This window comes from Sus scrofa, chromosome 3 (assembly GCF_000003025.6).
Source record: "Sus scrofa isolate TJ Tabasco breed Duroc chromosome 3, Sscrofa11.1, whole genome shotgun sequence".
NCBI lineage: Eukaryota > Metazoa > Chordata > Mammalia > Artiodactyla > Suidae > Sus > Sus scrofa.
Window position 1 is genome coordinate 73,688,691 of NC_010445.4, and position 25,769 is coordinate 73,714,459.

At 44.5% G+C, this 25,769-nt stretch overlaps 1 protein-coding gene across 1 annotated transcript; it reads right to left on the reverse strand.

Moving 5' to 3' along the window:
* On the reverse strand, positions 893-22,720 carry PROKR1 (prokineticin receptor 1). The gene is made up of 3 exons (XM_013996093.2): positions 22,093-22,720; positions 19,583-20,224; positions 893-4,157 (listed from the first exon to the last, which is right to left on the reverse strand). Exons 2-3 carry the CDS (start codon positions 20,065-20,067, stop codon positions 3,461-3,463), a joined length of 1,182 nt encoding a protein of 393 aa, XP_013851547.1. The 5' UTR covers positions 20,068-20,224; positions 22,093-22,720; the 3' UTR covers positions 893-3,460.

The window sequence follows — 25,769 nt, forward strand, 5'->3', positions numbered from 1 at the left end:
TCATTGTCACTTCTGATGCCACTGAACTGCAAACACGTAGACCTGCTCTCCACCTGGACATCCGGCAAAGCCTGTCTTCTTTATCTCTCTCCTCTGCTTTTCTAGGGCAGGGCAACAGTTCTCATGAGGAGGGGCATGGTAGATTTTCGTTTATATTCCCAGGGACCCCCCCCCCAACGAAACAAGATGAAGAAAGAGCAGCTGTAAACATTTTTAAGGAGTTCTTCCCTAAAACCTCCTGACTGTCATGTCTGTGCTGTGAGTTCCCAGGGGTAGGAGGAGTCAAACTTGGCTTGCAAAGGAACCAGGAATGTCTCTGCTAAACTCTTCAAGGGGGTCTCCAGAGAAGGCCAGGCTGAACAGTCATCTCAAGGATTCTTGGAAAGGATCCTTCTCTTTCCAAGATTGATGCTTCCTGTGCCCATAGTCGCTGTGGTAGAAAACCCTCTGGACTGATTTTGGGACCTTTGGGGTCTAACCCTGACGCTTAAAGAGACCAGGTTGGTGACCCTGAACTTCTCTTCCCCACTCTGGGCTTCAGTTTCATTAACCGCAAAATGAATGTTTGGAATTTGATATTCTTACACTCTAGGAAGAAGAGCTGGACTTGTTTTTTTGGTGGACACATTCCAAAATTGATCTTATTTTTCAAGAAATAGGAGGTGTGTTTATAACCTTCTGGCCATCTCAAGTTCGTTAGCATTCTTTTCCATCATGAGCATGGAACTTGTCTCATGCTTGAGGGCTTGCTGTGGTGACCGCCATTCTCACAGTGTCTTGGATTTAAGAAATTATCTTTTAAGTGTGTACTCATTGAGCAAAACCTCCAAAAGCTATGTTTCAAATCCATTCTTCTCTTTTACTTAAGAAAATGGCTTGATTTTATGAAATGATGTTTTTATTCTTCTGTATGAGATGATGTGCTTATCTCTTTGCATATTGAAAGCATTAAGAGAACAGAAAAGAAACAGAGAGGCACAAGTGCCACTTTGCTGGGCTGTCCACCAGTTTCTGGAGAAGCTGTCTGCTGTGTCTGTATGCAGATCACCACTCCATTCAACAAGCTGGCCACTAATCTGAATATGACGTGGTGATGTAGGTTCATCTCCTAGCTTGCTTTCCACATGTAACATCAAGCCTGTTCAAAGGTTTCGTCTTGCTTATAAAACAGGCAGCAAGTAAATCGACTTTAAGTCTTGGCCTTCAGATGCTAAAAAGTATTCATGGTTTTACTAAAGCAGACTTATAGGAAGAAAATAAAAATCAATTAAATCTCTTTGGGATGGACAGCCGTTCCTAGGCAAGAAGAGCATGAGTTAACCTGTTTGCACAATTCGTATGATGATAGAATCAGCATCTACTCAGCTTTCACTCCAAAAACCATCCCGCTGTGGCTAGGGAAGGGATGGGGGAGGGCAGAAATTCAGCAGCACTAAGGGCAGTGATTATATACATATCGATTTTTTATTTCACTTGATAACAAGACTCATTCACTGCAAAATCACAAACACACACAATATCTAGAAATATTACAGAAAGGTACACAAGTGAAAATTTGACATTTTAGGCTGAAAATCAGAAAGACGTTTGGTTGCCACATATAAAAAGCTCCTATTTAATACAGTCAACTCTTGTTTAGCATTCCTAATGGAAGAGAGGAACATAATGACAACATATCGCATCATTTTGTTATTTTTTAGTCCCCAAACTAACTTTCCTAATTTTAGAATGCAATATACAATTTTATGAAAAATCAGAATGGCCTTACAAAGCATGTTGGCTTTAGGCTAGTATTTTAATTAGTTTTTATTCTCTGTGAGTATTCTGATTAAACCGTAGGGGAAGTCTGCTGGATGATGAATAGGTAGAAATAAATAGGTTTTTGAAATGTGTCTTCCAGGGAAATACAGTAACTATTGAAAAAATAAACTCAGAGAGTTCCCACTGTGGTGCGGCAGGTTATGGATCTGGCATTATCTCTGCAGCATCTTGGGTTGCTGCTGAGGCATGGGTTTGATTCCTGGCCCAGGGAACTTCCATATGCCATGGGTGTAACCAAAAAATAGAAAAGTAATATAAACTTGGTTGCCAAAAATAAAGAGTTGACTATATTTGGAGGGGGAAATGTTGTATATGTGTCACTCAAATAGTATTATAAATATGCTGCTCTGGAACTATTTAAGAAGAGGACAAGTTTGCCCTAAAGCTGTCCACCCTTATGAGAATAAAACCAGATTGAGAAACAGGTATCCCATCACCCAGATTCATGCTGGTTAGGAACAGGTATAGGAACAGGCATGGTCAATACTTTCATGATCAAAGATGCTCTGATGTTTTGAAAAACCCTGAGCTCATCTTCTGACTGGAGACCAATCTATCATTTCCTTTTACAATTCTGTCACCAAATGTCACTGCCTTGTTGTACTAACATGTTATTAGGAACTCAATGCATACACAGCACTTCTAAGAGGGGTAAGGTAGTAATTCACACAATGAATAAAGAAAGGGGGAGATGGTGAGTTTTCTAGATACATAAGCTAGGGTGACAAGTCTTTCCCTGTCCAGGGCACCACCCACAGCTATCATCCCACTTTTTTGACTACTTGCATGGTTGAAAGAGTTTCCCCGTATATTATCTCATTGGCTTTTCACAACCACCTCATTGGTAACCATCACTGGTATCATCTCTGTTCCTTCCAAGAGGATCTCCCCAGGTCCACACAGGTGATGGAGCCAAAGCTGCATCTGATATTCTGATTCAAAATTCAAAATTCAAAACAAAGGAGGTGGATTAGGAAGAGGGACAAGCCCTCCATAAGCCTGCAGAGTCACTGAATCTCATGGTTGCCCCCACATACATGCACACCCATTTGTACGTTCTTTTCTTTCCTGGGTGCCCAGGGTGAGAGTCAGGACCAGGGATGAGAAAAGGTTGCAGAAAGAGCCAGGAGCTAGCTCTGCATTCTTGCCCCAGCCCTGCAAATGTTAAGAGTGAACTCAAGCCTAAGAACAGTCCCAACGATGGGCTACATGGGTGTCTGATGAGTACTGAGATGGTCCAGAAAGGTCCTCACCCTACAGACATATGTATCACAGTCTTGGTTGGCTACTCAGGTTCCCTCTGGAAACTCCATTATTCTGGACTATGTCCCAACATTTTTCTTGGCTTAATCTCTATTTCTTTTTTAGCCAATTAAACATCATTAGCATGTGTAGATTTCACCAGGGCTTACTCTTTGCACAAAATGAATGTTCAATGAATGCTGGCCACTGATGATGGTGTCCAGTCACATCAGTTTTAGAAATTCCAAGCTCCTTGGACACAGTGTTGACCTATTTGTCCATTTCCCCTGCTCTCGGCAGCAAACCACGAGTTCTTGGTTGATAGTGTGCCGGGAAGCACAATGGTCAGTGCCCCCATAGGTCCTGTTCCGTGTTTAAACGCTGAACGTCGAAGGGGTTATTTCAGTCTGATGCAGTCCACCTCCTCGGTGGCGGGGACTCCCGTGGTTTTGACATCGAGGTCGGCGCTGGACTTACTCCCATTATAAGAAGACTTCCAGTGGAGCAGCATGATCTTCTTGAAGTACTTGATCGTGTTGTTCTTGACGCTCACGAAGCACACTGTGTTGATCATGCTGTTGCTCATGGCGATGCACTCGACGACATAGAAGGCTGTGAGGTAGTGCTTCTCCTTGACGAACACGGTGGGGAAGAAATCGCGCACGATGGTGAAGCCGTAGAAGGGAGCCCAGCACAGCACGTAGGCGGTGAGGATGCACATGAGCACCAGGACCGTCTTCCGGCGGCAACGCAGCCGCTTCCGGATCTGCTCCGTCTGGAAACCGGGTACCTCCTTGAACCAGAGTTCCCGGGAGATCCTGGCGTAGCACAGGGTCATGGTGATCACCGGGCCCACAAACTCGATGCCGAAGATGAAGAGGAAGTAGGACTTGTAGTAGATCTGCTGGTCCACTGACCAGATCTGGCCGCAGAAGATCTTCTCCTGGCTCTTGACAATGATGAGGACGGTTTCAGTGGTGAAGTAGGCCGAAGGTATGGCAATGAGGATGGACACCATCCACACCAAGGCGATCAAGCCAGTGGCTGTTTGATACTTCATCCGGGGTCTCAACGGGTGGACAATGGCCAGATATCTAGGACAGGAACACAAATGGGATCAACGGCTGTAACATGGAAGTGCTGGAGGATGATGTTATTTTTACAACACTGAGGCACAATCAAACTGCACCTGTGGAGGAAAAGAGCAGCGGGATGTGGGCTTTGGGGGAAGGCAGGCTTGAATGCAAGCCTCAGCTCTACCTCTTGCTAGCTATGGAACCTCAGGCAAGTTTTGTCTTTTGTTGTTGGTTTTTTTCCTTCTTTTAATGGAAGTATAGTTGTTTTAAAATGTGTTAATTTCTGCTGTACAGCAAAGTGATTCAGCTTTACATACATATATGTTCTTTTTCATATTCTTTCCACTATGGTTTATTACAGGATATTGAATATCATTACCTGTGCTATACAATAGGACCTTGTTGTTTATCCATTCAATGTATAATAATCTGCCTCTGCTAATGCCAGACTCCCAGTCCATCCCTCCCCCACCCCTTCTCCCTCTTGGCAACCACAAGTGTATTCTCTATGCCTGTGAGTCTGTTCTTTCTGTTTCACAGATAAGTTCACTTGTGTCATACTGTAGATTCCACATATGTGATACCATATAGTATTTCTCTTTCTGACTTATTTCACTTAATATGATAATCTCTAAGTCTATTTTGCTAAAAATGGCATTATTTTTTTATGGTTGAGTAATATAACATTGTGTGTTATCCATATTTTCTTTATCCATTCATTTATCAGTGGACATTTAATTTGCTTTCATGTCTTGGCTATTGTGAATAGTGCTACTATGGACATAGGAGTGCACGTATCTTTCCTAATTATAGCTTTATCTGGATATATGCCCAGGACAGGCAAGTTAAATTTAATCTCTCTGAATCTCAATTTTCTTATTGTGAAAGTTTTTTTTTGTTTGTTTTTAAAGAGTAAGTGTGCTAATGTATACACAATTTCCAGCACACGTTTAAACATTGTATATACTCAATAAATGTTAACTATTAATTATTAAATTCAGTACTAACATCTATGGGTTTCTAGCCTGGCACTATTACCAGGTCCTTCCTGTTTTCAGGGCCATTCATCCTAACTGCCCCACAGTTTAGAGCTAAAAGGATCTGATAATTCCAAAGAATTGTTGGGAGAATTTGCCTTTTCTGATAGAAACAGTGGACGAAGTTTTTCCTTCATTCCACATTTTTAAAAACATTGCTCTACATGCAAAGGTGAGGAAAAGCATGTGACTATTCATCTTATTTTCCACATTGAAAAAAATGGAGCTTAGTGAGAAATGAGTGTCTTTCTCAAGGTCATATACCACAGGACTCTCAATAGAAAACATTTAACCCTATCTCACGGGGTTGATGTGAAAAATCAATTGAGAATATACATGAACTCTTTTTTTTATTTAGCCACAAAGCAACAGACAGTAAAAGGTATTGCTTTTGTTCTTTCCCCAAAAAACCACACTGCTGTTACCACAGTGGTCCAGGATTATAGAGAGAGCACTTTCTGGGGATGTGAGTCATTTGTGTAGTATGAAAGCATCCTTTCCAGAGAGAGGGCACGTACTTAGGCAGAGAGCTCTGGTTTCCTGGAAGACTTTCTGTGTCTGGCAGGGGGTAGAAGTAGAAGAAGGAGATAGATGGGAAGTGAAGTGGGAGGCAATGACTAATCAACCCTGGAAATAAACACATCCTCACGTGTCCACAGCTTATCCCAGGTAGAGCCAAGAGCCAAGAGCAAACGTGACAGGGACCTGAAGGAAAGCAAACAATTCTGTTTCCTTTACAACCCATCCCTTTGAGGTCATCTTTTTGGGGATTTTCATCAGAAGATAAGGTTCTTTTTTTTTTTTTTTTTTTTTTTTGTCTTTTTGCCATTTCTTTGGGCCGCACCTGTGACATATGAAAGTTCCCAGGCTAGGGGTTGAATCAGAGCTGTAGCCACCAGCCTATGCCAGAGCCACAGCAACGCGGGATCCGAGCCGCGTCTGCAACCTACACCACAGCTCACAGCAACGCCAGATCCTTAACCCCCTAAGCAAGGCCAGGGATCGAACCTGCAACCTCATGGTTCCTAGTCGGATTTGTTAACCGCTGCGTCACGTCGGGAACTCCCCTTTTTTTTTTCTTATCATATTCCTACTGCTTCTGTCCCTCTCACAACAGATAGCCAACCCCACTGAGTGTTATTTGGAGAGGTCACTGGAGCGAGATTCCTGCTCACTTCTAGCTCCCAGATGTCAGATGAAGTGGGATGAGTTGGGTTCACCCTCTGGCCACCCATCTGACTGCTTGACATACCGCCACCAGCAACAACCCCTGGCACTCAGCAGTCTCCCAGGGTGGGTGTTGGGAGTGGAATGGGAATGCCAGCAGGGTGTTGGCAATGCTGTTGTCAGGGCACACAATGGACCTTCCTAAAGACCACAGTGCTCCTTCTGTCAGGAGGGCACCAAACCTGTTCTGAGTCATAATGAAAACTAAGGCTTTAGAGCTTTTGTTCTCTTAGCTCTTTCCCTATCTATCCACCCTCCTGTGCTGATTACTCTGTCAAAGAATATTTCTATAATCATACCTGTGTACTATGTGAACTTCTACTATATAATTTATTCCCTTTCCCCCCACATAATTTCCTAAGTCTTTATGATGTTTGAAACTCAGAGTGTTTTTTCAACAAGGAAGTAGGAGAGAATGCTAATCCAGGAGTCAAAAGACCAGGAATCTAACCTCAGCTTTGCTACAAACTTGCTCTGTGAATTTGTCATTTACTTAGCCCTCATGGACTCAATTTCCTCATCTGTGACATGGGAATATCAATTGCCTGGCCAACCTCACAGGGATACTATGAGGCTGGAGTGAGTCACTGCATATAAACCATAGGCTATTGACATACAAGAAACTTAGTATCTGAAAATGCGTTTTTCAGAGCTGTTCTGTATACATAGCAGTCTTCTTTCACCTGTTATTGGCAAATGTTGCATTTGCAAGTTCTCCACTCCTTTCTCTTTTATTGGATCAGTTTCATTTAATTCATTTATCTTCATGTCAGAATTCATCTTCAGGGTAATCTGTGACTGCTCATTAGATAGTTTTTTCTACTGACATCACCCTCCCTCTGTCCCCAAGGTTAGCACCAGGAACTGTGCAAGAAGCCTTCCAAATACATTTCTCAGTAGACAAATTGCAGAAAACTTTCAAGGATTGGAACTAGCCTTAGCTATGTGAGATTCAGAACTCCATTATTAGTATTTAATCTTGCAAAGCAACATACAATTTGAAGCGCAGTTTCAAAGCCACTTTCTCAGTAGATAACCCCGACTCTATTGAACAGGCAAGGGAGCAAAGATGCTCATCTTCCAGATGAGCATGACCATGACACAGACCCATCCAGGTTTTTCTCCAAATCCAGCTGGCTCTTCAGTACCCCATTTGCTCCTTTCCCTTTCTAGCCAGAACAAGCACTACCCCTTCCTCCCGCCCTCCTGGCATTCTCGCAGCCCCTCTCTTCTTTTCATCCTAGTCAATTTTTACATATTGATGTTCCAAAAAGGAGTCTGGCAATTGGCAGCTACTTCTCTTCACTTAGGAGCATGCCTTTGGCTTACTCTGGGTGTCTACCACTCCAGTGGCTCAGGTCCAGAACCACTTAGAGGCCAAGTTTCCCAGAGAACAAAGAATAAAGGCTGCTGGACAAAGAAATGTCCAGCCAGTAACTGTGTGATGACAGTGGGCTGGGTGATTAAGCAAAGAGCATTTGAGCTCCCTATCTATCCCCAGACTCAGGCTCAGATCTCACCATGGAAATGGTGGGCATGGGAGCTACCAGACGGGTCATGGGATGAGTAGCAAAGGCACAGCATCCTCCTTGGCCCCAACCAATAAGCTTATCAGGGAACATTTGTGCTTCCTGAGGCTGAGCACTATTCCTCCTGCCTTAGCTGCCTCATCCAGACAGTAGAGAAGAGCTGCCAGTGGGCAGGCAAATTGGCCAAGCTTTCTCTGGATTCTGGATAAAACAGAGAAGGGTCCCTCAGTGCCTCCATGCGACTGAGATCCACTGAGACCTACACCTCAAGGACAGTGCAGGTGTCTCTACATCAAAGAGAAAACTCAGACCTGGGGGAAGAGTCCTCTGAGGATCTTGATCAGTTCCCTGCTACCCTCAGGTCTGACTCCCTGGGTCTAGATTTTGTGATCTTCTAGAACAGGACCCTGCTCTCTCTGATCGCCACTCTCCTGACCTCCCACACACCTCCCCCCTGGCCTGGGACCTCGCACTCACCCTCAAGCATTTTCACCTCTCAGCTCTTGCAGACACCATTCCACCCTCTTGGAAATCCTTTCTTCTCCTTGGCTGATGGTTGTTTGTTGAAAGCCAGTTAAAATCCACCTCCTGGAGTTCCTGTTGTGGCTCAGTGGAAACAAACCTGACTAATATCCATGAGGATGCAGGTTTGATCCCTGGCCTCTCTCAGTGGGTCAAGGATCTGGTATTGCCATGAGCTGTGGTGTGTAGGTTGTAGATGCAGCTGGGATCCCTCATTGCTGTGGCTGTGGTGTAGGCCAGAAGCTGTAGCTCCAGCTCGACCCCTAGCCTGGGAACATCCATCTATATGCAACGGGTGCAGCTCTAAAAAAAAAAAAAAAAAAAAAAAATCCTCCTCCTGCATGAAGCCTCCTCTGACTATTCCAGTACTGTGATGATCTCACCCTTCTCCAAATTTCACTTCAAATCAACCCTTTACTTACCCTCTAACTCTTCTAGAAGTGTTTGCTCTCTTCCCTCCCCACACCATGGATGGAAGCTTCCTAACAACAGGAATCATGTCTTCTTTTCTAGCCTTTTAGTGTCTGAGCACCTAGGATCTTAGTAAACTTCACCCTCAGCAAGTTCCTAGCAGAGAATGAATAGAATTGTAATAAGCCATGGTGACAGTTCTCAAAAAGATTGCAACCTTTTTTGGAAAACAGGACATCAATGTGTTTACCCAGCAGGAGACTGGCAGGCAGTCTGGAGCTCGATAATAAAATGTTGGGAAAACAGATGAAAAGATTCCAGCCATACTCTGTATTCTGTAGACAATGGTGTTGTCAGAGGTCTTTCAAGCAAGAGAGGGAGCCAGTATGAAGCAGATTCACTTGGCTGCAGTCTTGCTTTCTTTCCTCAGGCCTCAGGGCCCTTCTCTCCTTCCAGAACCTTCAGGTTTGCTCCTGTCCTGAGGTTTTGCACTTAGAATTCCCTTCATCTTGGGGTTCCCTTCGTGGCTCAGTGGTTAATGAACCTGACTAGGACCCATGAAGATGCAGGTTCAATCCCTAGCCTTGCTCAGTGGGTTATTGACCCAGAATTGCTGTGGCTGTGGTGTAGGCCAGCAGCTGCAGCTCCAGCTTGACCCCTAGCCTGGGAACCTCCATATACCACAGGTGTGGCCCTAAAAAGACAGAAGACAAAAAAAAAAAAAATCCCTTCATCTGGAATGCTCCTCTCCAATCTTCACAAGTCCAGGTTTTTCCTCCTCATCATTCAGAAGTTGGCTCAAATGTCTTCTCCCCAAAGACACTTTTCCTGACTCCCACCTAGAGTGGCTCCCTCCCTCAGTCACTCTAAGTAGTTGTGTGTGTGAGTGTGAGTGTGTGTCTGTGTGTGGTTTTGTGTCTGTGTGTATTTGGCTCGTTTGCTCAGAGCATTTCTCACACCCTAAAATTACCTTCCTTGTCTGACTGTCTGACTCTTCTCCCTCTCCCTCTCCCACTCCCTCTCCCTCTCTCTCTCTCCCCCTCTCTCTCCATTCTGTGAATATAAGCTCCAGGAGCACGAGGCTCTTTGTGTCTTATTTACCATCGTATCACCAGTGTTTGTCACATTAGAGTCATTCTTTAAAAATGTATTCTTCCTTCAATCTGCTGTCTACAAGCAGCTCACCTTAGGGCAAAGGACACATGTAGATTGAAAGTGAGGGGATGGGAAAAGTTATTTCATGCCAATGGACAAGACAGGAAAGCAGGAGCTGCAATACTCATATCAGACAAAATAGACTTTAAAATGAAGGCCATAAAGAAGACAAAGAAGGACACTATTTAATGGTTAAAGGATCCATTTGAGAAGAGGATATTACAATCGTCAATATATGTACCCCTAATACAGGAGCACCCAGATACCTACAACAAATACTAACAGATATAAAAGGAGAAATTGATGGGAATACAATCATAGTAGGAGACTTTAACACCCCACTCACAACAATGGACAGATCCTCTAGACATAAAATTAATAAGGCAACAGAGATCCTAAAGGACACAACAGAAAAGTTAGATTTGGAGTTCCCGTCGTGGCGCAGTGGTTAACGAATCCGACTAGGAACCATGAGGTTGCGGGTTTGATCCCTGCCCTTGCTCAGTGGGTTAACGATACAGCATTGCCGTGAGCTGTGGTGTAGGTTGCAGACGTGGCTCGGATCCCGAGTTGCTGTGGCTCTGGTGTAGGCTGGTGGCTACAGCTCCAATTGGACCCCTAGCCTGGGAATCTCCATATGCCGCGGGAGCGGCCCAAGACCTAGAAATAGCAAAAAGACCAAAAAAAAAAAAAAAAAAAAAGTTAGACTTAATTGACATTTTCAGGACATTACATCCAAAAAAATCAGAAAATACATTCTTCTCAAGTGCACATAGAACATTCTCAAGGATTGATCACACACTGGGGCACAAATCTAACTTCAACAAATTTAAGAGTATAGAAATTATTTCAAGTATCTTCTGTGACCACATGGCATGAAACTAGAAATCAACCACAGGAAAAGAAATGAGAAGAAACTGACTACATGGGGGCTAAACAACATGCTATTAAAAAACCAATGGGCCAATGAGGAAATCAAAAAAGAAATTAAAAAATACCTTAAGACAAATGATAATGAAGACACAACCACTCAAAATGTATGGGATGCTGCAAAAACAGTGCTCAGAAGGAAATTCATAGCAATACAGGCCTTCCTCAAAAAAGAAGAAAAATCTCAAATCAGCAACTCAACCCACCACCTAAATGAATTAGAAAAAGAAAAACAAAACCAAAAGTCAGCAGAAGGAAGGAAATCATAAAGATCAGAGAGGAAATCAATAAAATAGAGATTGAAAAAATAGGAAAAAAGTCAATAAAACCAAGAACTGGTTCTTTGAAAAGGTAAACAAAGTTGACAAACCTCTGGTTAGACTTGCCTAGAAGAGGAGGAAAAAAAGCCCAAATAAACAAGAAATGAAAAAGGAGAAATCACAACAGATACTGCGGAAATACAAACAACCATGAGAGAATATTATGAACAACTATATGCCAACAAATTTGACAATCTGGAAGAAATGGACAACTTTCTAGAATCTTACAGCCTGCCAAAACTGAATCAAGAAGAAATAGATCAACTGAACAGACTGATTACTAGAAATGAAATTGAATATGTCATAAAAACACTCCCTACAAATAAAAGTCCAGGACCAGAGAGCTTCACAGGTGAATTCCACCAAACATACAAAGAAGAACTTATACCCATCCTCCTTAAACTTTTTCAAAAAGTTGAGGAAGAAGGAACACTCCCAAAGACATTATATGATGCCATCATCTCCCTAATTCAAAACCAGACAAAGATACCACCAAAAAAGAAAACTAGAGGCCAATATCTCTGATGAATATAGATGCAAAAATTCTCAACAAAATTTTAGCCAAATGAATCCAACAACATATAAAAAAGGTCATATACTACGACCAGGTGGGATTCATTCCAGGTTCACAAGGATGGTTCGACATACGCAAATCAATCAACGTCATACACCACATTAACAAAAGAAAAGTAAAAAACCACATGATCATCTCAATAGATGCAGAGAAAGCATTTGACAAAGTCCAACATCCATTCATAATCAAAACTCTTACCAAAGTGGGTATAGAGGGAACATACCTTAACATAATAAAAGCCATTTATGACAAACCCACAGCAAATATAATACTCAACGCACAAAATCTGAAAGCCTTTCCACTAAAATCTGGAACAAGACAAGGATGCCCACTCTCACCACTGTTACTCAACATAGTACTGGAAGTCCTAGCCACAGCAATCAGACAAACAAAAGAAATAAAAGGCATCCAAATAGGAAGAGAAGAGCTAAAACTGTCACTGTATGCAGATGACATGATACTCTCTATAGAAAACCCCAAGTACTCAACCCAAAAATGACTTGAACTGATCAACAAATTCAGCAAAGTAGCAGGATATAAGATTAACATTCATAAATCAGTCACATTTCTGTATAACAAAATGAAATATTAGAAAAGGAATACAAAAATACAATACCTTTAAAAATTGCACCCCCAAAAATCAAATACCTAGGAATACACATGACCAAGGAGGTGAAAGACTTATATGCTGAGAATTATAAAACATTAATCAAGGAAATTAAAGAAGATGTAAAGAAATGGAAAGATATCCCATGCTCCTGGGTTGGAAAAACTAATATTGTAAAAATGGCCATACTACCCAAAGCAATCTACAGATTCAATGCAATCCCTATCAAATTACCCATGACATTTTTCACAGAACTAGAACAAACAATCCAAAAATTTATATGGAACCACAAAAGACCCAGAATTGCCAAAGCAATCCTGAGGAACCAAAACCAAGTGGGAGGCATAACTCTCCCAGACTTCAGGCAATATTACAAAGCCACAGTAATCCAGACTGTGTGGTACTGGTACCAAAACAGACATACAGACCAATGGAACAGAATAGAGAACCCAGAAATAAACCCAGACACCTGTGGTCAATTAGTCTTTGACAAAGGAGGCAAGAACATAAAATGTGAAAAAGACTCTTTTCAGCAAGCATTGCTGGGAAACCTGGACAGCTGCATGCAAATCAATGAAACGAGAACACACCCTTATACCATGCATAAAAATAAACTCAAAATGGCTGAAAGACTTAAATGCAAGACAAGACATCATCAAACTCCTGGAAGAGAACATAGGCAAAACATTCTCTGACATCAACCTTATGAATGTTTGCTCAGATCAGTCTCCCAAAGTAACAGAAATAAAAGCAAAAATAAACCAATGGTACTTAATCAAACTGATGAGCTTTTGCACAGCAAAGGAAACCCAAAAGAAAACAAAAAGACAACTGACAGAATGGGAGAAAATCATTTCTAATGATGCAACTGACAAGGGCTTCATCTCTAAAATATATAAGCAACTTATACAACTCAACAGCAAAAAAAGCCAACAACCCAATTGAAAAATGGGCAAAAGACCTGAATAGACTGTTCTCCAAGGAAGATATACAGATGGCCAACAAGCACTTGAAACAATGCTCAACATCACTGATGATTAGAGAAAAGCAAATCAAAACTACCATGAGATACCACCTCATACCAGTCAGAATGGCCATCATTAATAAGTTCAAATAACAAATGCTGGAGATGCTGTGGAGAAAAGGGAACCCTCCTGCCTTGTTGGTGGGAATGTAAGCTGGTATAACCCCTATGGAGGACAGTATGGTGGTACCTTAGAAATCAATACATAGAACTTCCATATGACTCAGCAATCCCACTCTTGGGCGTATATCCAGATAAAACTTTCCTTGAAAAAACACATGCACCCCCATGTTTACTGCAGCACTATTCACAATAGCCAAGACATGGAAACAACCCAAATGTCCATCAACCGATGATTGGATTAGGAAGATGTGGTATATATACATGATGGAATACTACTCAGCCATAAAAAGAACAAAATAATGCCATTTGCAGCAACATGGATGGAACTAGAGACTCTCATACTGAGTGAAGTAAGTCAGAAAGAAAGAGACAAATACCATATGATATCACTTATATCTGGAATCTAATATAGGGCACAAATGAGCCTTTCCACAGTAAAGAAAATCATGGACTTGGAGAATAGACTTGTGGTTGCCAAGGGGGAGGGAGCGGGATGGATGGGGTTAATAGATGCAGACTTTGGAATAGATTAGCAATGAGATCCTGCTGTGTAGCCCTAGGAACTATGTCTGGTCACTTATGATGAAGCATAATAATGTGAGAAAAAAGAATGTGTATGCTGTACACTAGAAAACTGATATAAAAATGTAAACCAGTTATAATGGAAAAAAATAAAATCACTCTATATATCACTATATAAATAAAAATCACTATATAAATATATATCACTATATATATCACTAAATAAAAATCACTATATATATATGCATTCTTCATGTTCTATCCCAAGAGACTGGATATAGTTTCCTGTGCTATGCAGTAGGACCTCATTGCTTATCCATTCTAAATATAATAGTTTGCACCTACTCACCCCAAACTTCCCCATCCATCCCACTCCCTCCCCCTCTTCCTTGACAACCACAAGTCTGTTCTCTATGCCTGTGAGTCTGTTTCTGTCTTGTAGATAGGTTCCTCTGTGCTATATTTTAGAGTCCACATATAAGTGATATCATATGATAATTGTCTTTCTCTTTCTGACTTATTTTCACTTAGTAATGGGATAGACCATGGTGGAAGATAATATAGGAAAAGAATGGGAGTTCCTGTTGTAGCTCTGCAGGTTAAGAACCTGACATAGTGTCCATAAGAATGCAGGTTCAATCCTTGGCCTCACTCAATGAGTTAAGGATCTGGCAAGCTGCAGCATAGGTCTCAGATGAGGCTTGGATCTGGCATTGCTGTGGCTGTGACGTAGGCCAGCAGCTATAGCTCTGATTCAACTCCTAGCCTGGGAATTTCCATATGCTGCGGGTACAGCCCTAAAAAGAAAAACAAAAAGTAAAAAAAAAAAAAAAAAAAAAAAAAACCCACTGAGGGGTGAGCCTCAGTCTCCTTTCTCCAAAGAAGGTTGTCAGGAATTCAGCAGGTTACACAGTCCTCGGTCTGCCACCCATACAAGGAGTTCAAGTTCAGGGGTGAAGGAGGTATCTTCTCCTTGGCCAGAGTCCTCCACATGCGTTGAGGAGCCCTATGGCATTCTGTCCACCCAGGAATGGATCCTGAGTGAATTTGTACAAGAAGCAGGAGAGGAACAGTTAAGCAGAATACCTGGTCCCTAAGTCCCCTTTGCAGCTGTCACAGAACTCCAGGAACCTTGTCTCTGAACGTGGAAGCTGACCCATCTCTCTTAGCACATGAATGGATAAAACATATGGGATCATGTCCTGAAGTTTTGTTTCAGCTTTTCACAGGGGGATGCTCTCAGCCACTGAAAGTGGGGTGGGCAGGTGCCTGCTTTGGAGTGGGCCCCTGCTCCCTGGGGTGAGACCCCTTTTACCACCTACGGGCCTACTCACTGGAAGGGATAACACTGCAGGAAGAAGTGGTTTCAAGAGGAATGGAAGCCAGGATACAATCAGGGCATTGGGCCCTTCTGAACACCTTAGAGGTAATATGTCTGTCCATTAGTCCACCTCTATCTACTAAAATCTTTCCAACTCGTATCCTGGAGTTCCCACTATGGCACAATGGGATTGGTGGCATCTCTGACGCACTGGGACTCAGGTTGGATCCCAGGCCCGGCACAGTGGGTTAAAGGATCCACTGCTGTAAATCAGCTATAACAGAAAAAATAAAAATCATTATTAAAAACAAAACAAAACAAAACAAAAAAAAAGGATCCACTGCTGCCATAGCTGCAGAATAGCTGCAGTATAGGGCACAACTGTGGCTCAGATCTGATCCCTGCCCTGGAAACTCCATATGCTGTGGGGCGGCAAAAAAGAAGAACAAAAACAATCCAACTCCTATCCTACTTTCATGTGAAACTCAGCTTGTCTCAAATACGGCAGGCATATATTTCTCTTACAGTGGGAGTTTATATAGTGGAATTTAGATACAATAAGAAAGATTAATTGGGACACGTTTTGCACCACGGGGGTGGCTACTGTTCGGAGTGGGGTTGTAACAGGAAACATGCACCCAAGTTTTGGAAGAAAGCGCTGTGGTCTGCACAGGGCCGTCCAAGGGCCTTGGCCCACTAACTGCCTGCGCCAGTGCATTAAGTTCCTTTAGTCATGACTGCGATCTCTGCTTCAGATTATTTTTATTTTTGTGTGTTTTTACCATCATATTTTGCTTTTGTGGTCCAGGGCCTCATGGATTCTTGTCGGGTCTCAGGTGTTCAGGATTTGATCACTGACTTCTTCCAGTTTGGTTTGGTTAGTTTTAGGCAACTAATTTTTATCTTGATATAACAAATAGGCCCACGGTTACTAAAATCTTTGTTTTTGTTTAATGATACGTATATAGAAATTACGAACAGTTATTCTGGAAGGGTTTAAACTCCTGCTTCACCATCTGCTAGCTGTGTTAGTTATTTGACCTCTCTCTGCCTCAGTTTTCTCATGTATAAAATGGGAATAATAAGAAAACCTGCTGTACTGGGTTGCTTTGAGGATGAAATGAAATAATACATGTAATCACTGAGAACAAAGCTAAACACAGAGTAAGCCCCTAAATAAACAGTGGGTGTTATAATTTGTAATTTAACCCTTAAATGAACAGCAGCAAAGCCAGATACACTAATAAATATTTCTGATTGCTTAACCTCTTTGCTTTCATTGCAGTGATTGTTTTTACGATGTGATTTTAAAAAACAATAGGAGTTGGAGTTCCTGTCGTGTCTCTGTGGTTAATGAATCTAACTAGCATCCGTGAGGACGCAGGTTCGATCCCTGGCCTTGCTCAGTAGGTTAGGGATCTGGCATTGACGTGAGTTGTGGTGTAGGTCGCAGACATGGCTTGGATCCTGCATTGCTGTGGCTGTGGTATAGGCTGGCAGCTACAGCTCCGATTTGACCCCTAGCCTGGGAACCTCCATATGCCGTGGGTGCAGCCCTAAAAGGCAAAAAAAAAAAAAAAAAGGAGTTCTCTTGTGGTGCAGCAGGTTAAGGATCTGGCTGCACCACTGCAGTGGCTTAGGTTGCTGCAATGGAATGGGTTCGATCCCTGGCCCAGGAACGTCTAAATGCAGAGGGTGTGGCCAAAAAAAAAGTGAAACAAAATTGATTAAAAATAATACCAAGTTTCTAAGAAACACAGCTCTCAACATACAGTACAACGGAACTGATTTACCCCTACCTGTTCACTGCGTCTATTCTTGGTTCCATCGTTCTCCCAGGCATCTACTCCAGCAATCCCCTTTGACCCGGCCGCTCCCTCCCTTTCTCCAGCATTCATTTTGTTTCTGAGGCCGGGCAGTATACCTCTACCTCCCCGACCTGTTCACCCAGGGCTGAACTATCAGAGTCTCCTCTTGGTCTTCCTGCCTTCAGTGTCCCTGGGCTCTGGCCCTCTGCCAACCCAACTCCCCCTCACAATCCATCTGAAACATTTGTTCATTCATTCACTCATTCATTCAAATAATACATTTTTATTTTTAAATATATACTTATTTTTTAATTAAAGTATAGTTGATTTACAATGTTGTGCCAATTTCTGATGTACAGCAAAGTGACTCAGTCATATATATATATATATCCTTTCTTTTTCTTTCTTTCTTTTTTTTTCCTCCTTTTTCCTTTTTATGGCCGTACTTGTGGCATATGGAAATTCCCAGGCTAGGGGTTGAATCAGAGCTATAGCTGCTGGTCTACACCACAGCCAGCGCCCAGAGCTGAGCCTCATCTGCAACTTCTGCTGCAGCAGATCCTTAACTTGCTGAGTGAGGCCAGGGATCGAACCTGCATCCTCATGGACACTATGTCCAGCTCTTAGCCCAAGAGCCACAATGGGAACTCCCATTCCTTTCCTATATTATCTTCCATCATGGCCTATCCCATACTAAGTGAAGTAAGTCAGAAAGAGAAAGACAAATATCATATGATATCACTTACATGTGGAATCTAAAATATAGCACAGAACAACACTGAGTGGGGCCAGGGATTGAACATGCTTCTTCTTGGATACTAGTCGGTTTTGTTACTGCTGAGCCACAACAGGAACTCCTTTTTTTAAACTTGAAAAAAAATTTTTAATAAAGGATAGTTGATTTACAATGTTCTATCAATTTCTGCTATACAGCAAAGTGACCCAGTCATATGTGTGTGTGTGTGTGTATACACACATTCTTTTTCTCATATTATCTTCCATCATGTTCTATCCCAAGAGACTGGATTTAGTTCCCTATGCTGTACAGCAGGACCTCATTGCTTATCCATTCAAAATGTAATCATTTGCATCTGTGGCTCACAGCAAACCTCAGTGGTTTTAAAGCCAGGCTCCTTCTCAAGTCCCTTTCCTTGGGAGGGGTCTGTTTCTAGGTATTCCATCCTGCTTAGAAAACAGGGTCTGTTTGCTGTGTCCCTCCCTGGAACACCATCCTGGGGTGTCCCAACTATGAGGGGCAGGCTGAACTCTGCCAGAGCCCTCAAGCCATGGGACACGGAAAGCCTCTGTGCTTCAGGCTCTCTGGGTGAAGGGAGAGAGACGGGCTGTTCAAATCCAAGTACACCGAGGCCTGATTAGACCCTCAGGGTAACTGTCTCTACACTATAACAAGGTGTTTTGTAATGAAAGTCCAACTTTGGGCAAAGGAGCTTGCAAAGATTGAACGGAGAGGGAAAGAAAAAACATTCTGGCCCATTAGCATAGGTGATTATATTAAATAAAAAGACTAAAGATAACATAAGATGTGCATAGGCTGCTCTTGCTGATTCTATTTAGCTTCACTCTCTGTACTGTTGCATGGATGTATGAAAAGGAACAAAGTGATTGCTGCAAAAAAGTATAAGTAAACATAGGTGCCCTTTTTCTTTATATTCTTTGTGTTCAAGATAAGTCCCTCAACCTTATTTAAAATCAATTGGTGTTAGTGGGGGAGGTCTTTTTTTGGGGGTGGTGCTGGCGTATGGAAGTTCCCAGGCTAGGGTTGAATTAGAGCTGTAGCCGCTGGCAGGCTTACGCCACAGCCACAGCAACACCAGATTCGAGCCGCCTCTGCAACCTACACCACAGCTCAGGACAACGCCAAATCCTTAAACCACTGAGCGAGGCCAGGAATCGAAGCCACATCTTCATAGACGCTAGTCGAATTCTTAACCCATTGAGCCACAGCAGGAACTCCAGAAGTCTTGATAAAATAGATCTCCCTCCAGATTTCCAAGTTGACTCAAGAGTAACTGTGTAGAACTTTTAAACTTGTCCTCCACATAGTTGTATAGCTCCTCATAGTTGTATAGCTCTAGCCCTTGGACATGTACATGTAGGTGCCTGTCCATAGCAGAGGAACCAAAAGCTGTCCCACTGCCCAACACCAGGGAGCTCCACTACCCTCTGCCCGCTTGCAACTGCAAAACTAGAACTCTTCTAACTTCAATAAATGGGCCACCTTTGAGCCCCAGTGCATCCACACTCTGGGAAATACAGATACCGCTCATCAATCACAACTGCCCCTTCCTTTGTTGTCGCCCCCTCTCACTCACCTGTCAATGGCGATGGCCAGCAGGGCATTGGTGGAGACATAGAGAGAGACAGTACGCAGGTAGTTGACGGAGGCGCACAGGACGTGGCCATGCTCCCAGGAGAGCTGGCGCACCACATAGTAGTCCATCTCAAAGGGACAGCAGACGATGGCCACCAGGAAGTCAGAAATGGCCAGGTTGGCGATGAGGAGGTTTGTGAGGTTGCGAAGCTTCTTGTAGCGGGCCAGGGCAACGATGAAGATAAAGTTGCCAATGCCACAGACCAGCATGATGCCCACCAGTGCCATGCCAATGACAATTTTGGCAGCAAAGAAGGTCCAGGAATTGGTCACATCCTCATCTTCATCCAAGGGCATATCATAGTCGCCATAGCTGACGTTGAATGGGAAGGAAGCAGCTTGGGCTCCATGGGGGTCGAGCATAGGAAAATAGGTGGTTGAGGTGTTGGTGACAGTCTCATCCATGACCGCCACGGTGACCTCCATCTGGCCGGGTGAAGGCTTGAGCAACACTCCTGGGAATTCCTCCGGGATGTTGAGAGGCTGAGGACTCCCCTTTCTGCTGACACTCAGGACTTCCTTAATGAGTCAAGGTGTTCCTGCAGGCATCCTTGGGGTCCAGTATCCAAGCTCCAAGCTAAGCCTTTGAAAGACATGCAAATAATTGGCTACATCTGGAAGCAAACCTGGCCAAATTAAAAACCCTCCTATAACCTAAGCTCACCTGCTCAGAGTGAACATTGGGTGATGGGGTGAAAATAAAGGAACCCAGTGAAAGAAAACAAAAGAATTGAAACCACATACCCACTCATTCAAATGAGGGAAGGTCAAATTGCTATAGTGCCAACAGGCACCAATTCAGTTTATTTCTGGTCCACTGAAGAGTCTGAATATTGCACTTTTTCTCAGGGACCAAAGTTAGGAGTATGGGGAGGCTGAAAAAACCAAAGTGATCTGCTCCGAATTCTGAGCCTTGTCCCGACAGCCTGCACTTGTCCTTGTGGAATTGTCCCATTTTGTGGCTTAAAAGAAATTATGCTGAATCCCATCGAAGAGGGAAGGCTTTGAAACAAGCCTGTCTGCTCTCCATAAGCTGGCCCCCTTCCTTTTGGCAAAACACTGCTTTAAAAATCACAGAGCCTATGTAATAGTGGCCCTCCCCTCTCCTCACCGGGCTTCCTGCTGTGACCCTAGAAACCAGGCACAGCATTCACCAAGGCCTGTCCCCAGACAGAGGCTGCAGGGGTGAAGTCACAGCCTCATCAATGAGCGGCTTAGAAAGGGGACTCGAGAAAATCCTTCCTTGGCTAGTTGTGTATCCTGAGATAAATAGCTTAAAAATTCAGAGTTGCAGCATCTTCCAGGCCAGAGACCAATGATGTCTATGAAGCAGAGAGCTCCCTGGAGGAGGGTGTTACCTCCTAGGACTGCAAGGAATTACTAGGAGGACTTGGGTCTCCTTGGTCAGCAGGGATGGGGGTTGAGAGGGTCGCTCCTGACCCAGACAACTCCACCATAGCACATAATGGGGCTGGGGGACCGGAAGGGGGCTGCCAGCTGCACTGCTGGGGACCAAGATCCAAGAGGAAGCCAGAGTATCCTTGTCCCCTCTCCTGGTAGCCCCAGTCCCTCTCAGGCCCTGTCTGCAAACCATCAGACAGGGTCACTGGGGAAGGAAGAAGAGGGCTGGGGTCTGGAGAGCTCCAGAGAGGTCAGGAAGTCTGGAGAGGACAGCGAGGATAAGTATGGGAGACTGAGGTTCCTGGGAAAGGGAGACACAAGGACCCTCCCTCCCATGAAAGCCTGTTGCCCACTCCCTCGAAGGTGACATATCTGGAGCAAGCCTTTGGGGGTAGAACTAAAGTCCCTCTGCAGCCCAGGGAATCTCAGCTCCAGTCCCCCCACTTGCCCTCAACTCCTCCTCCATTTTTCTGATTTTTTCCTTCCTCTGATCCATCAGTCTGCCCTCCTCAGGCCCTGCACTTTGCCCCTGGCAGGTGTGAGAAGCAGAACCCAGGGCTGAAATTCGGAGGGGCCAGGTTTGTGGCCCAGGCAGGGCTACAAAGTCTGGGTGGGACAGTCCTGGCCCCTAGCAGGCCCTGAGTTTCTTCCAGGAAGGTCACCTCTGGAGGGTACCCTGCAACCTCGATACCTGGAAGGCTCAATGCCACGTTTAGAGATTCACAAAAACTTCTTGGGGGAGACCAAGTGTTAGAAGATTTGGGCAGAAATTGTCCAGCGATTTTTTTTTTCCCCTCCTCTCCTTTATTCCCACCTTCCCTAGCGGAACCCCACTGATTAGTCCTCTCCTGCTCCCCAACTTTGTCCTCAGAGCCTCAGAGGCTATGCCTAAGGACAGAAGGAGGGCGCAGTCCAACATCCCTGAAGAAATGAGCAAGAATAAAAGTCTCTCGAAAAGCCCCCTCCCCACTCAAAAGTCCCCGCGTCCCGGCAGCGGGTACAGCGTGGACCAATCCTTGGAGCATCGCCCCCGGAGGGTGCGCTCGGTACCTGCGGCATCCCGGCGCCGGGCAGACGAGGTCCTGGGCTCTTTATTCCGGACGCGGGGACACAAGCTGCTGCTCCCAGAGGCCCGCAGGGAGAGCACAGGTCCACTCTCTCCCTCCTCTGTTCGGCGCCCTTTCCTGGCTGGGCTCGGGCGGGAGTTGCGGTCTCACCACCGCAGATCAGAGGCCGGCGGCTCCGCCTCAAGGCCACCCCCGCCCCGCACTCTCTGTCCTCGCTCCCGTGGCCGCCGGGCGCCCAGAGCCCGGGTGGCGGGTTCGGGGAGGCGTGTTCGGTCGGGTCCCGGAGGCTCCCGGAGGCACGTGGGGCGGGAGCAGGGGGGTGGTCCTGGGTCCAGGCGGGGACACGTCGGGTCGTCTGGGCTCGCGCTCGGTGGGGACACTCCCCAGGCCGGAGTGTCGGGGACGCAGAGGCAGCAGCTGAAGATGAGGACACGCGGGAGGCAGCGCGCGTTCCCTGGGTTCAGGCTCCGGAACGGCCGCCCGGGGCGGGAAAGAGGGCGGTGGCGCCGGGAGAAGGGCTCAGCGCTGACTTGGAGCCCGAGGGTCCCATCCCGCAGGGCTGCGCCCGCCCCTGGGCTCAAACGGCTTGGCCGCTCACCTGGTCAGCCCCGGGGCACAGCCAGAGTGGGCGTCCTCCCGAGGACTGGTGAGGTTTCAGAGAGCCGGGAGGAGCCTCCCCGCCTGCTCACACCGCCCGCCCACCGCACACGCTGGGAGCCACCCAAACCTCGTTCCCTCGGGCAAGCCCAACTGGACGCCAGGGTCAGCTTCATTTCTGCCTCTTGAGCTCTAGAGGCTCAGAGAACTGCTCTCCGGAAGGCAAGGAAGTGGGGGAGGAGACGGTGTGGATGCAGGGGAAGAGAGACCCCCCCACCACCACCGCCTAATCCACTCAGGAATATATGTTCAGAAGGTTAGGGTGAGAAAAGCTAATTTACAAAGCATAGATCTCCTTCAAAACTCTATAGATTTCTCAAGAATTAAATATAAAATTACCTTATGATCCAGCAATTCCACTTCCAAAACAATCAAAAAAAGGGACTCAGAGAAATACTTGTACATCAATGTTCACAGCAGCCTGACAAGTGGAAACCACCCAAATGTCCATCAACATTGATGAATGGATTTTTTTTAATGTGGAATATGCATACATTAGAATATTTCTTATCCTTTATTAAAAGAATGAAGTATAAAAATGTTGATGAGGATGTGGAAATTGGAAGCTATGTTCTGCTGGTGGGAACATAAAGTGACACAGCCACTGTGAAAACTTGTATGGGAGGCCCTCAAAAATCTTTCAAAAAATGAATTACCATATAGTCCAGTAATTTTGCCTCTGGGTATATTCCCCCAAAACTGAAAGTCGTGTCTCAGAGAGATATTTGTATACTCATGCTCATAGCAGCATTATTCACAACAGCCAAAAGGGGGGAGCAACCCAAATGTTCATCAACAGATGAATGGATAAATAAAATGTAGTATATACATACAACGGAGTATTTTTCAGCCTTTAAAGGGACAGAAATGCTGACATTTGATGCAATGTGGATGAACTTTAAGGACATTATGCTAAGTGAAATAAGCCAGTCACAAAAAAAGACAAATACCATGTAATTCCATTTATGTGAGGTACCTAAGTCATCAAAATCAGAGACCAAAAGTAGAATGGCAGTTGCCAGGGGCTGGAGAAGAAGAGAAGGGGAGTTCCTATTTGATGGGTATATTTTAGAGTTTAATGGAAATCCTAGCTTTCCCATCATAAAATGGATAGCAGTAGGTCCTTCTGCACTAGGTTGTCTTGGGAGTTAGAGAAGGGGAGGCAAGTAAAGCACTTGGCACAATGCAGGCACCTGAGAACTGCCACCAGTCACTCTCACTCTGTGATTCTTTCCATATTTTTCTCCCTGAGATCCTAACACCCTGCTCATATGTCACTTCTTCCAGGAAGCATTCCTTGAGTCTCCCAATGCGTTTCATACCTTTCCTTACCACGTGGTGCCTCTCTTTAAATGGACTTCTGCATATCAATTTGCTTTCGATCTTGCACAGTTTCCTGGAAAAGGGCTCATTCACTTTTGAATCTTGTTCTGTATTGTTTCTCAACCTTTCCTGGTGATAAGAATTATCTTTGGTGCTAGTTAAACATACTGATTCCTTGGACCCACCCCAAACTCAGGGAAGATACAAGAAAGACAAATGTTGATCTGACATTCCATATAGCATATGTCTTCCTGACTTAACTCTACGCAAAAAAAATCAAAAACAAAGCACAGAGTGCACTAGCTATCTATTGCTGCATACCAAATTGCCTCCAAACTTAACAGCGTAAAACAAACATGCGTTATCACACAGAGTTTCTGAGGGCCAGGAATCAGAGAGTGGCTTCCCTGGGTGGTTCCAGGTTCAAGGTGTGTCGTGATATTGGTGTCAAGTTGTTGGCCAGGGCTGTACTCTCATCTGAAGGCTCAACTGGGGTGGGGCGGGGTGGGGTGGGGTAGGGATCCATCTCCCAGTCACTCGGGTTTTCACTGGCTGTTGCTGGAGACATCCGTTCCTCCTCATCACATAGGGTTCACTATAGGCTGCCTGAGTGACCTCACTACATGGTGGCTGATGTCCCCTTCTTCTGCAATCTGCATCTCACACACACACACACACACACACACACACACACACACACACATACACACACACACACACAGCCTGCTACAGTGTGGGAGGGGGCCATGCAAGTGTGCACATACTAAGAGGTGGGCATTCTTGGGAATTGATTTCAAGGACAGCTTGGAGGCTGGGTACCAGGCAGAACTTGGTCTTTTCCTTTTTCTTTATCTCCTTCAAAAACTTGGCCATAAATAACGAAAATGTTAGCCACAATGAAGATGCTTTTGACCTATGGAGTAGGGAGGTACTGAGTGACTACTGGAGTTGGAGTCAGGAGAGCATAATTGGGATGAATTATCCACCAGGAACCCCAAGGGGGAAAATACTGGAAGTACATATAGTATGGCAGGTCCTATGCACTGAAGGTCTTGGTGGCGACTCCTTTGAAGAAGTGGTCCCTACCCGTCAATTTCTGCCAAAGGCTTCAGGAGAGCCCCCTCCATCTGAGAAGCAGACATCCACCCGAGGCTAAATGTTTTAATGATTCATCTCTGTGACAGAGTTAAACCAGGACTACCTAGGCTTACAGTAAAATCTGGAACTAAAAAAGTTTTTTTGTTGTTTTTTTGTTTTGTTTTTATAAGAAGAAGAAGGAAAGGAAAAAAAGCGTTAAAAAAAATCTGGAACTCCAACAATGTAAATTCTTTTTTCAAGCATGTAGCCCCAAAGATGCCAAAGGCTTGAAATTTTTCTGTGATTAGAAATGATGCCTTGGGAGCTCCTGTCTTGGCTCAGTGGAAATGAATCCGACTTAGGAACCATGAGGTAAAGGGTTCAATCCATGGCCTCGTTCAGTGGGTTAAGGATCTGGTGTTGCCATGAACTGTGGTGTAGGTCAAAGCTCCCATCTGGCATTGCTGTGGCTGCAGCCGGTGGCTACAGCTCCAATTAGACCCCTAACCTGGGAGTCTCCATATGCCACAGTGTGGCCCTAAAAAGACAAAAAGCCAAAAAAAAAAAAAAAAGAAAGAAAGAAAAACAAAGAAATGATACCTT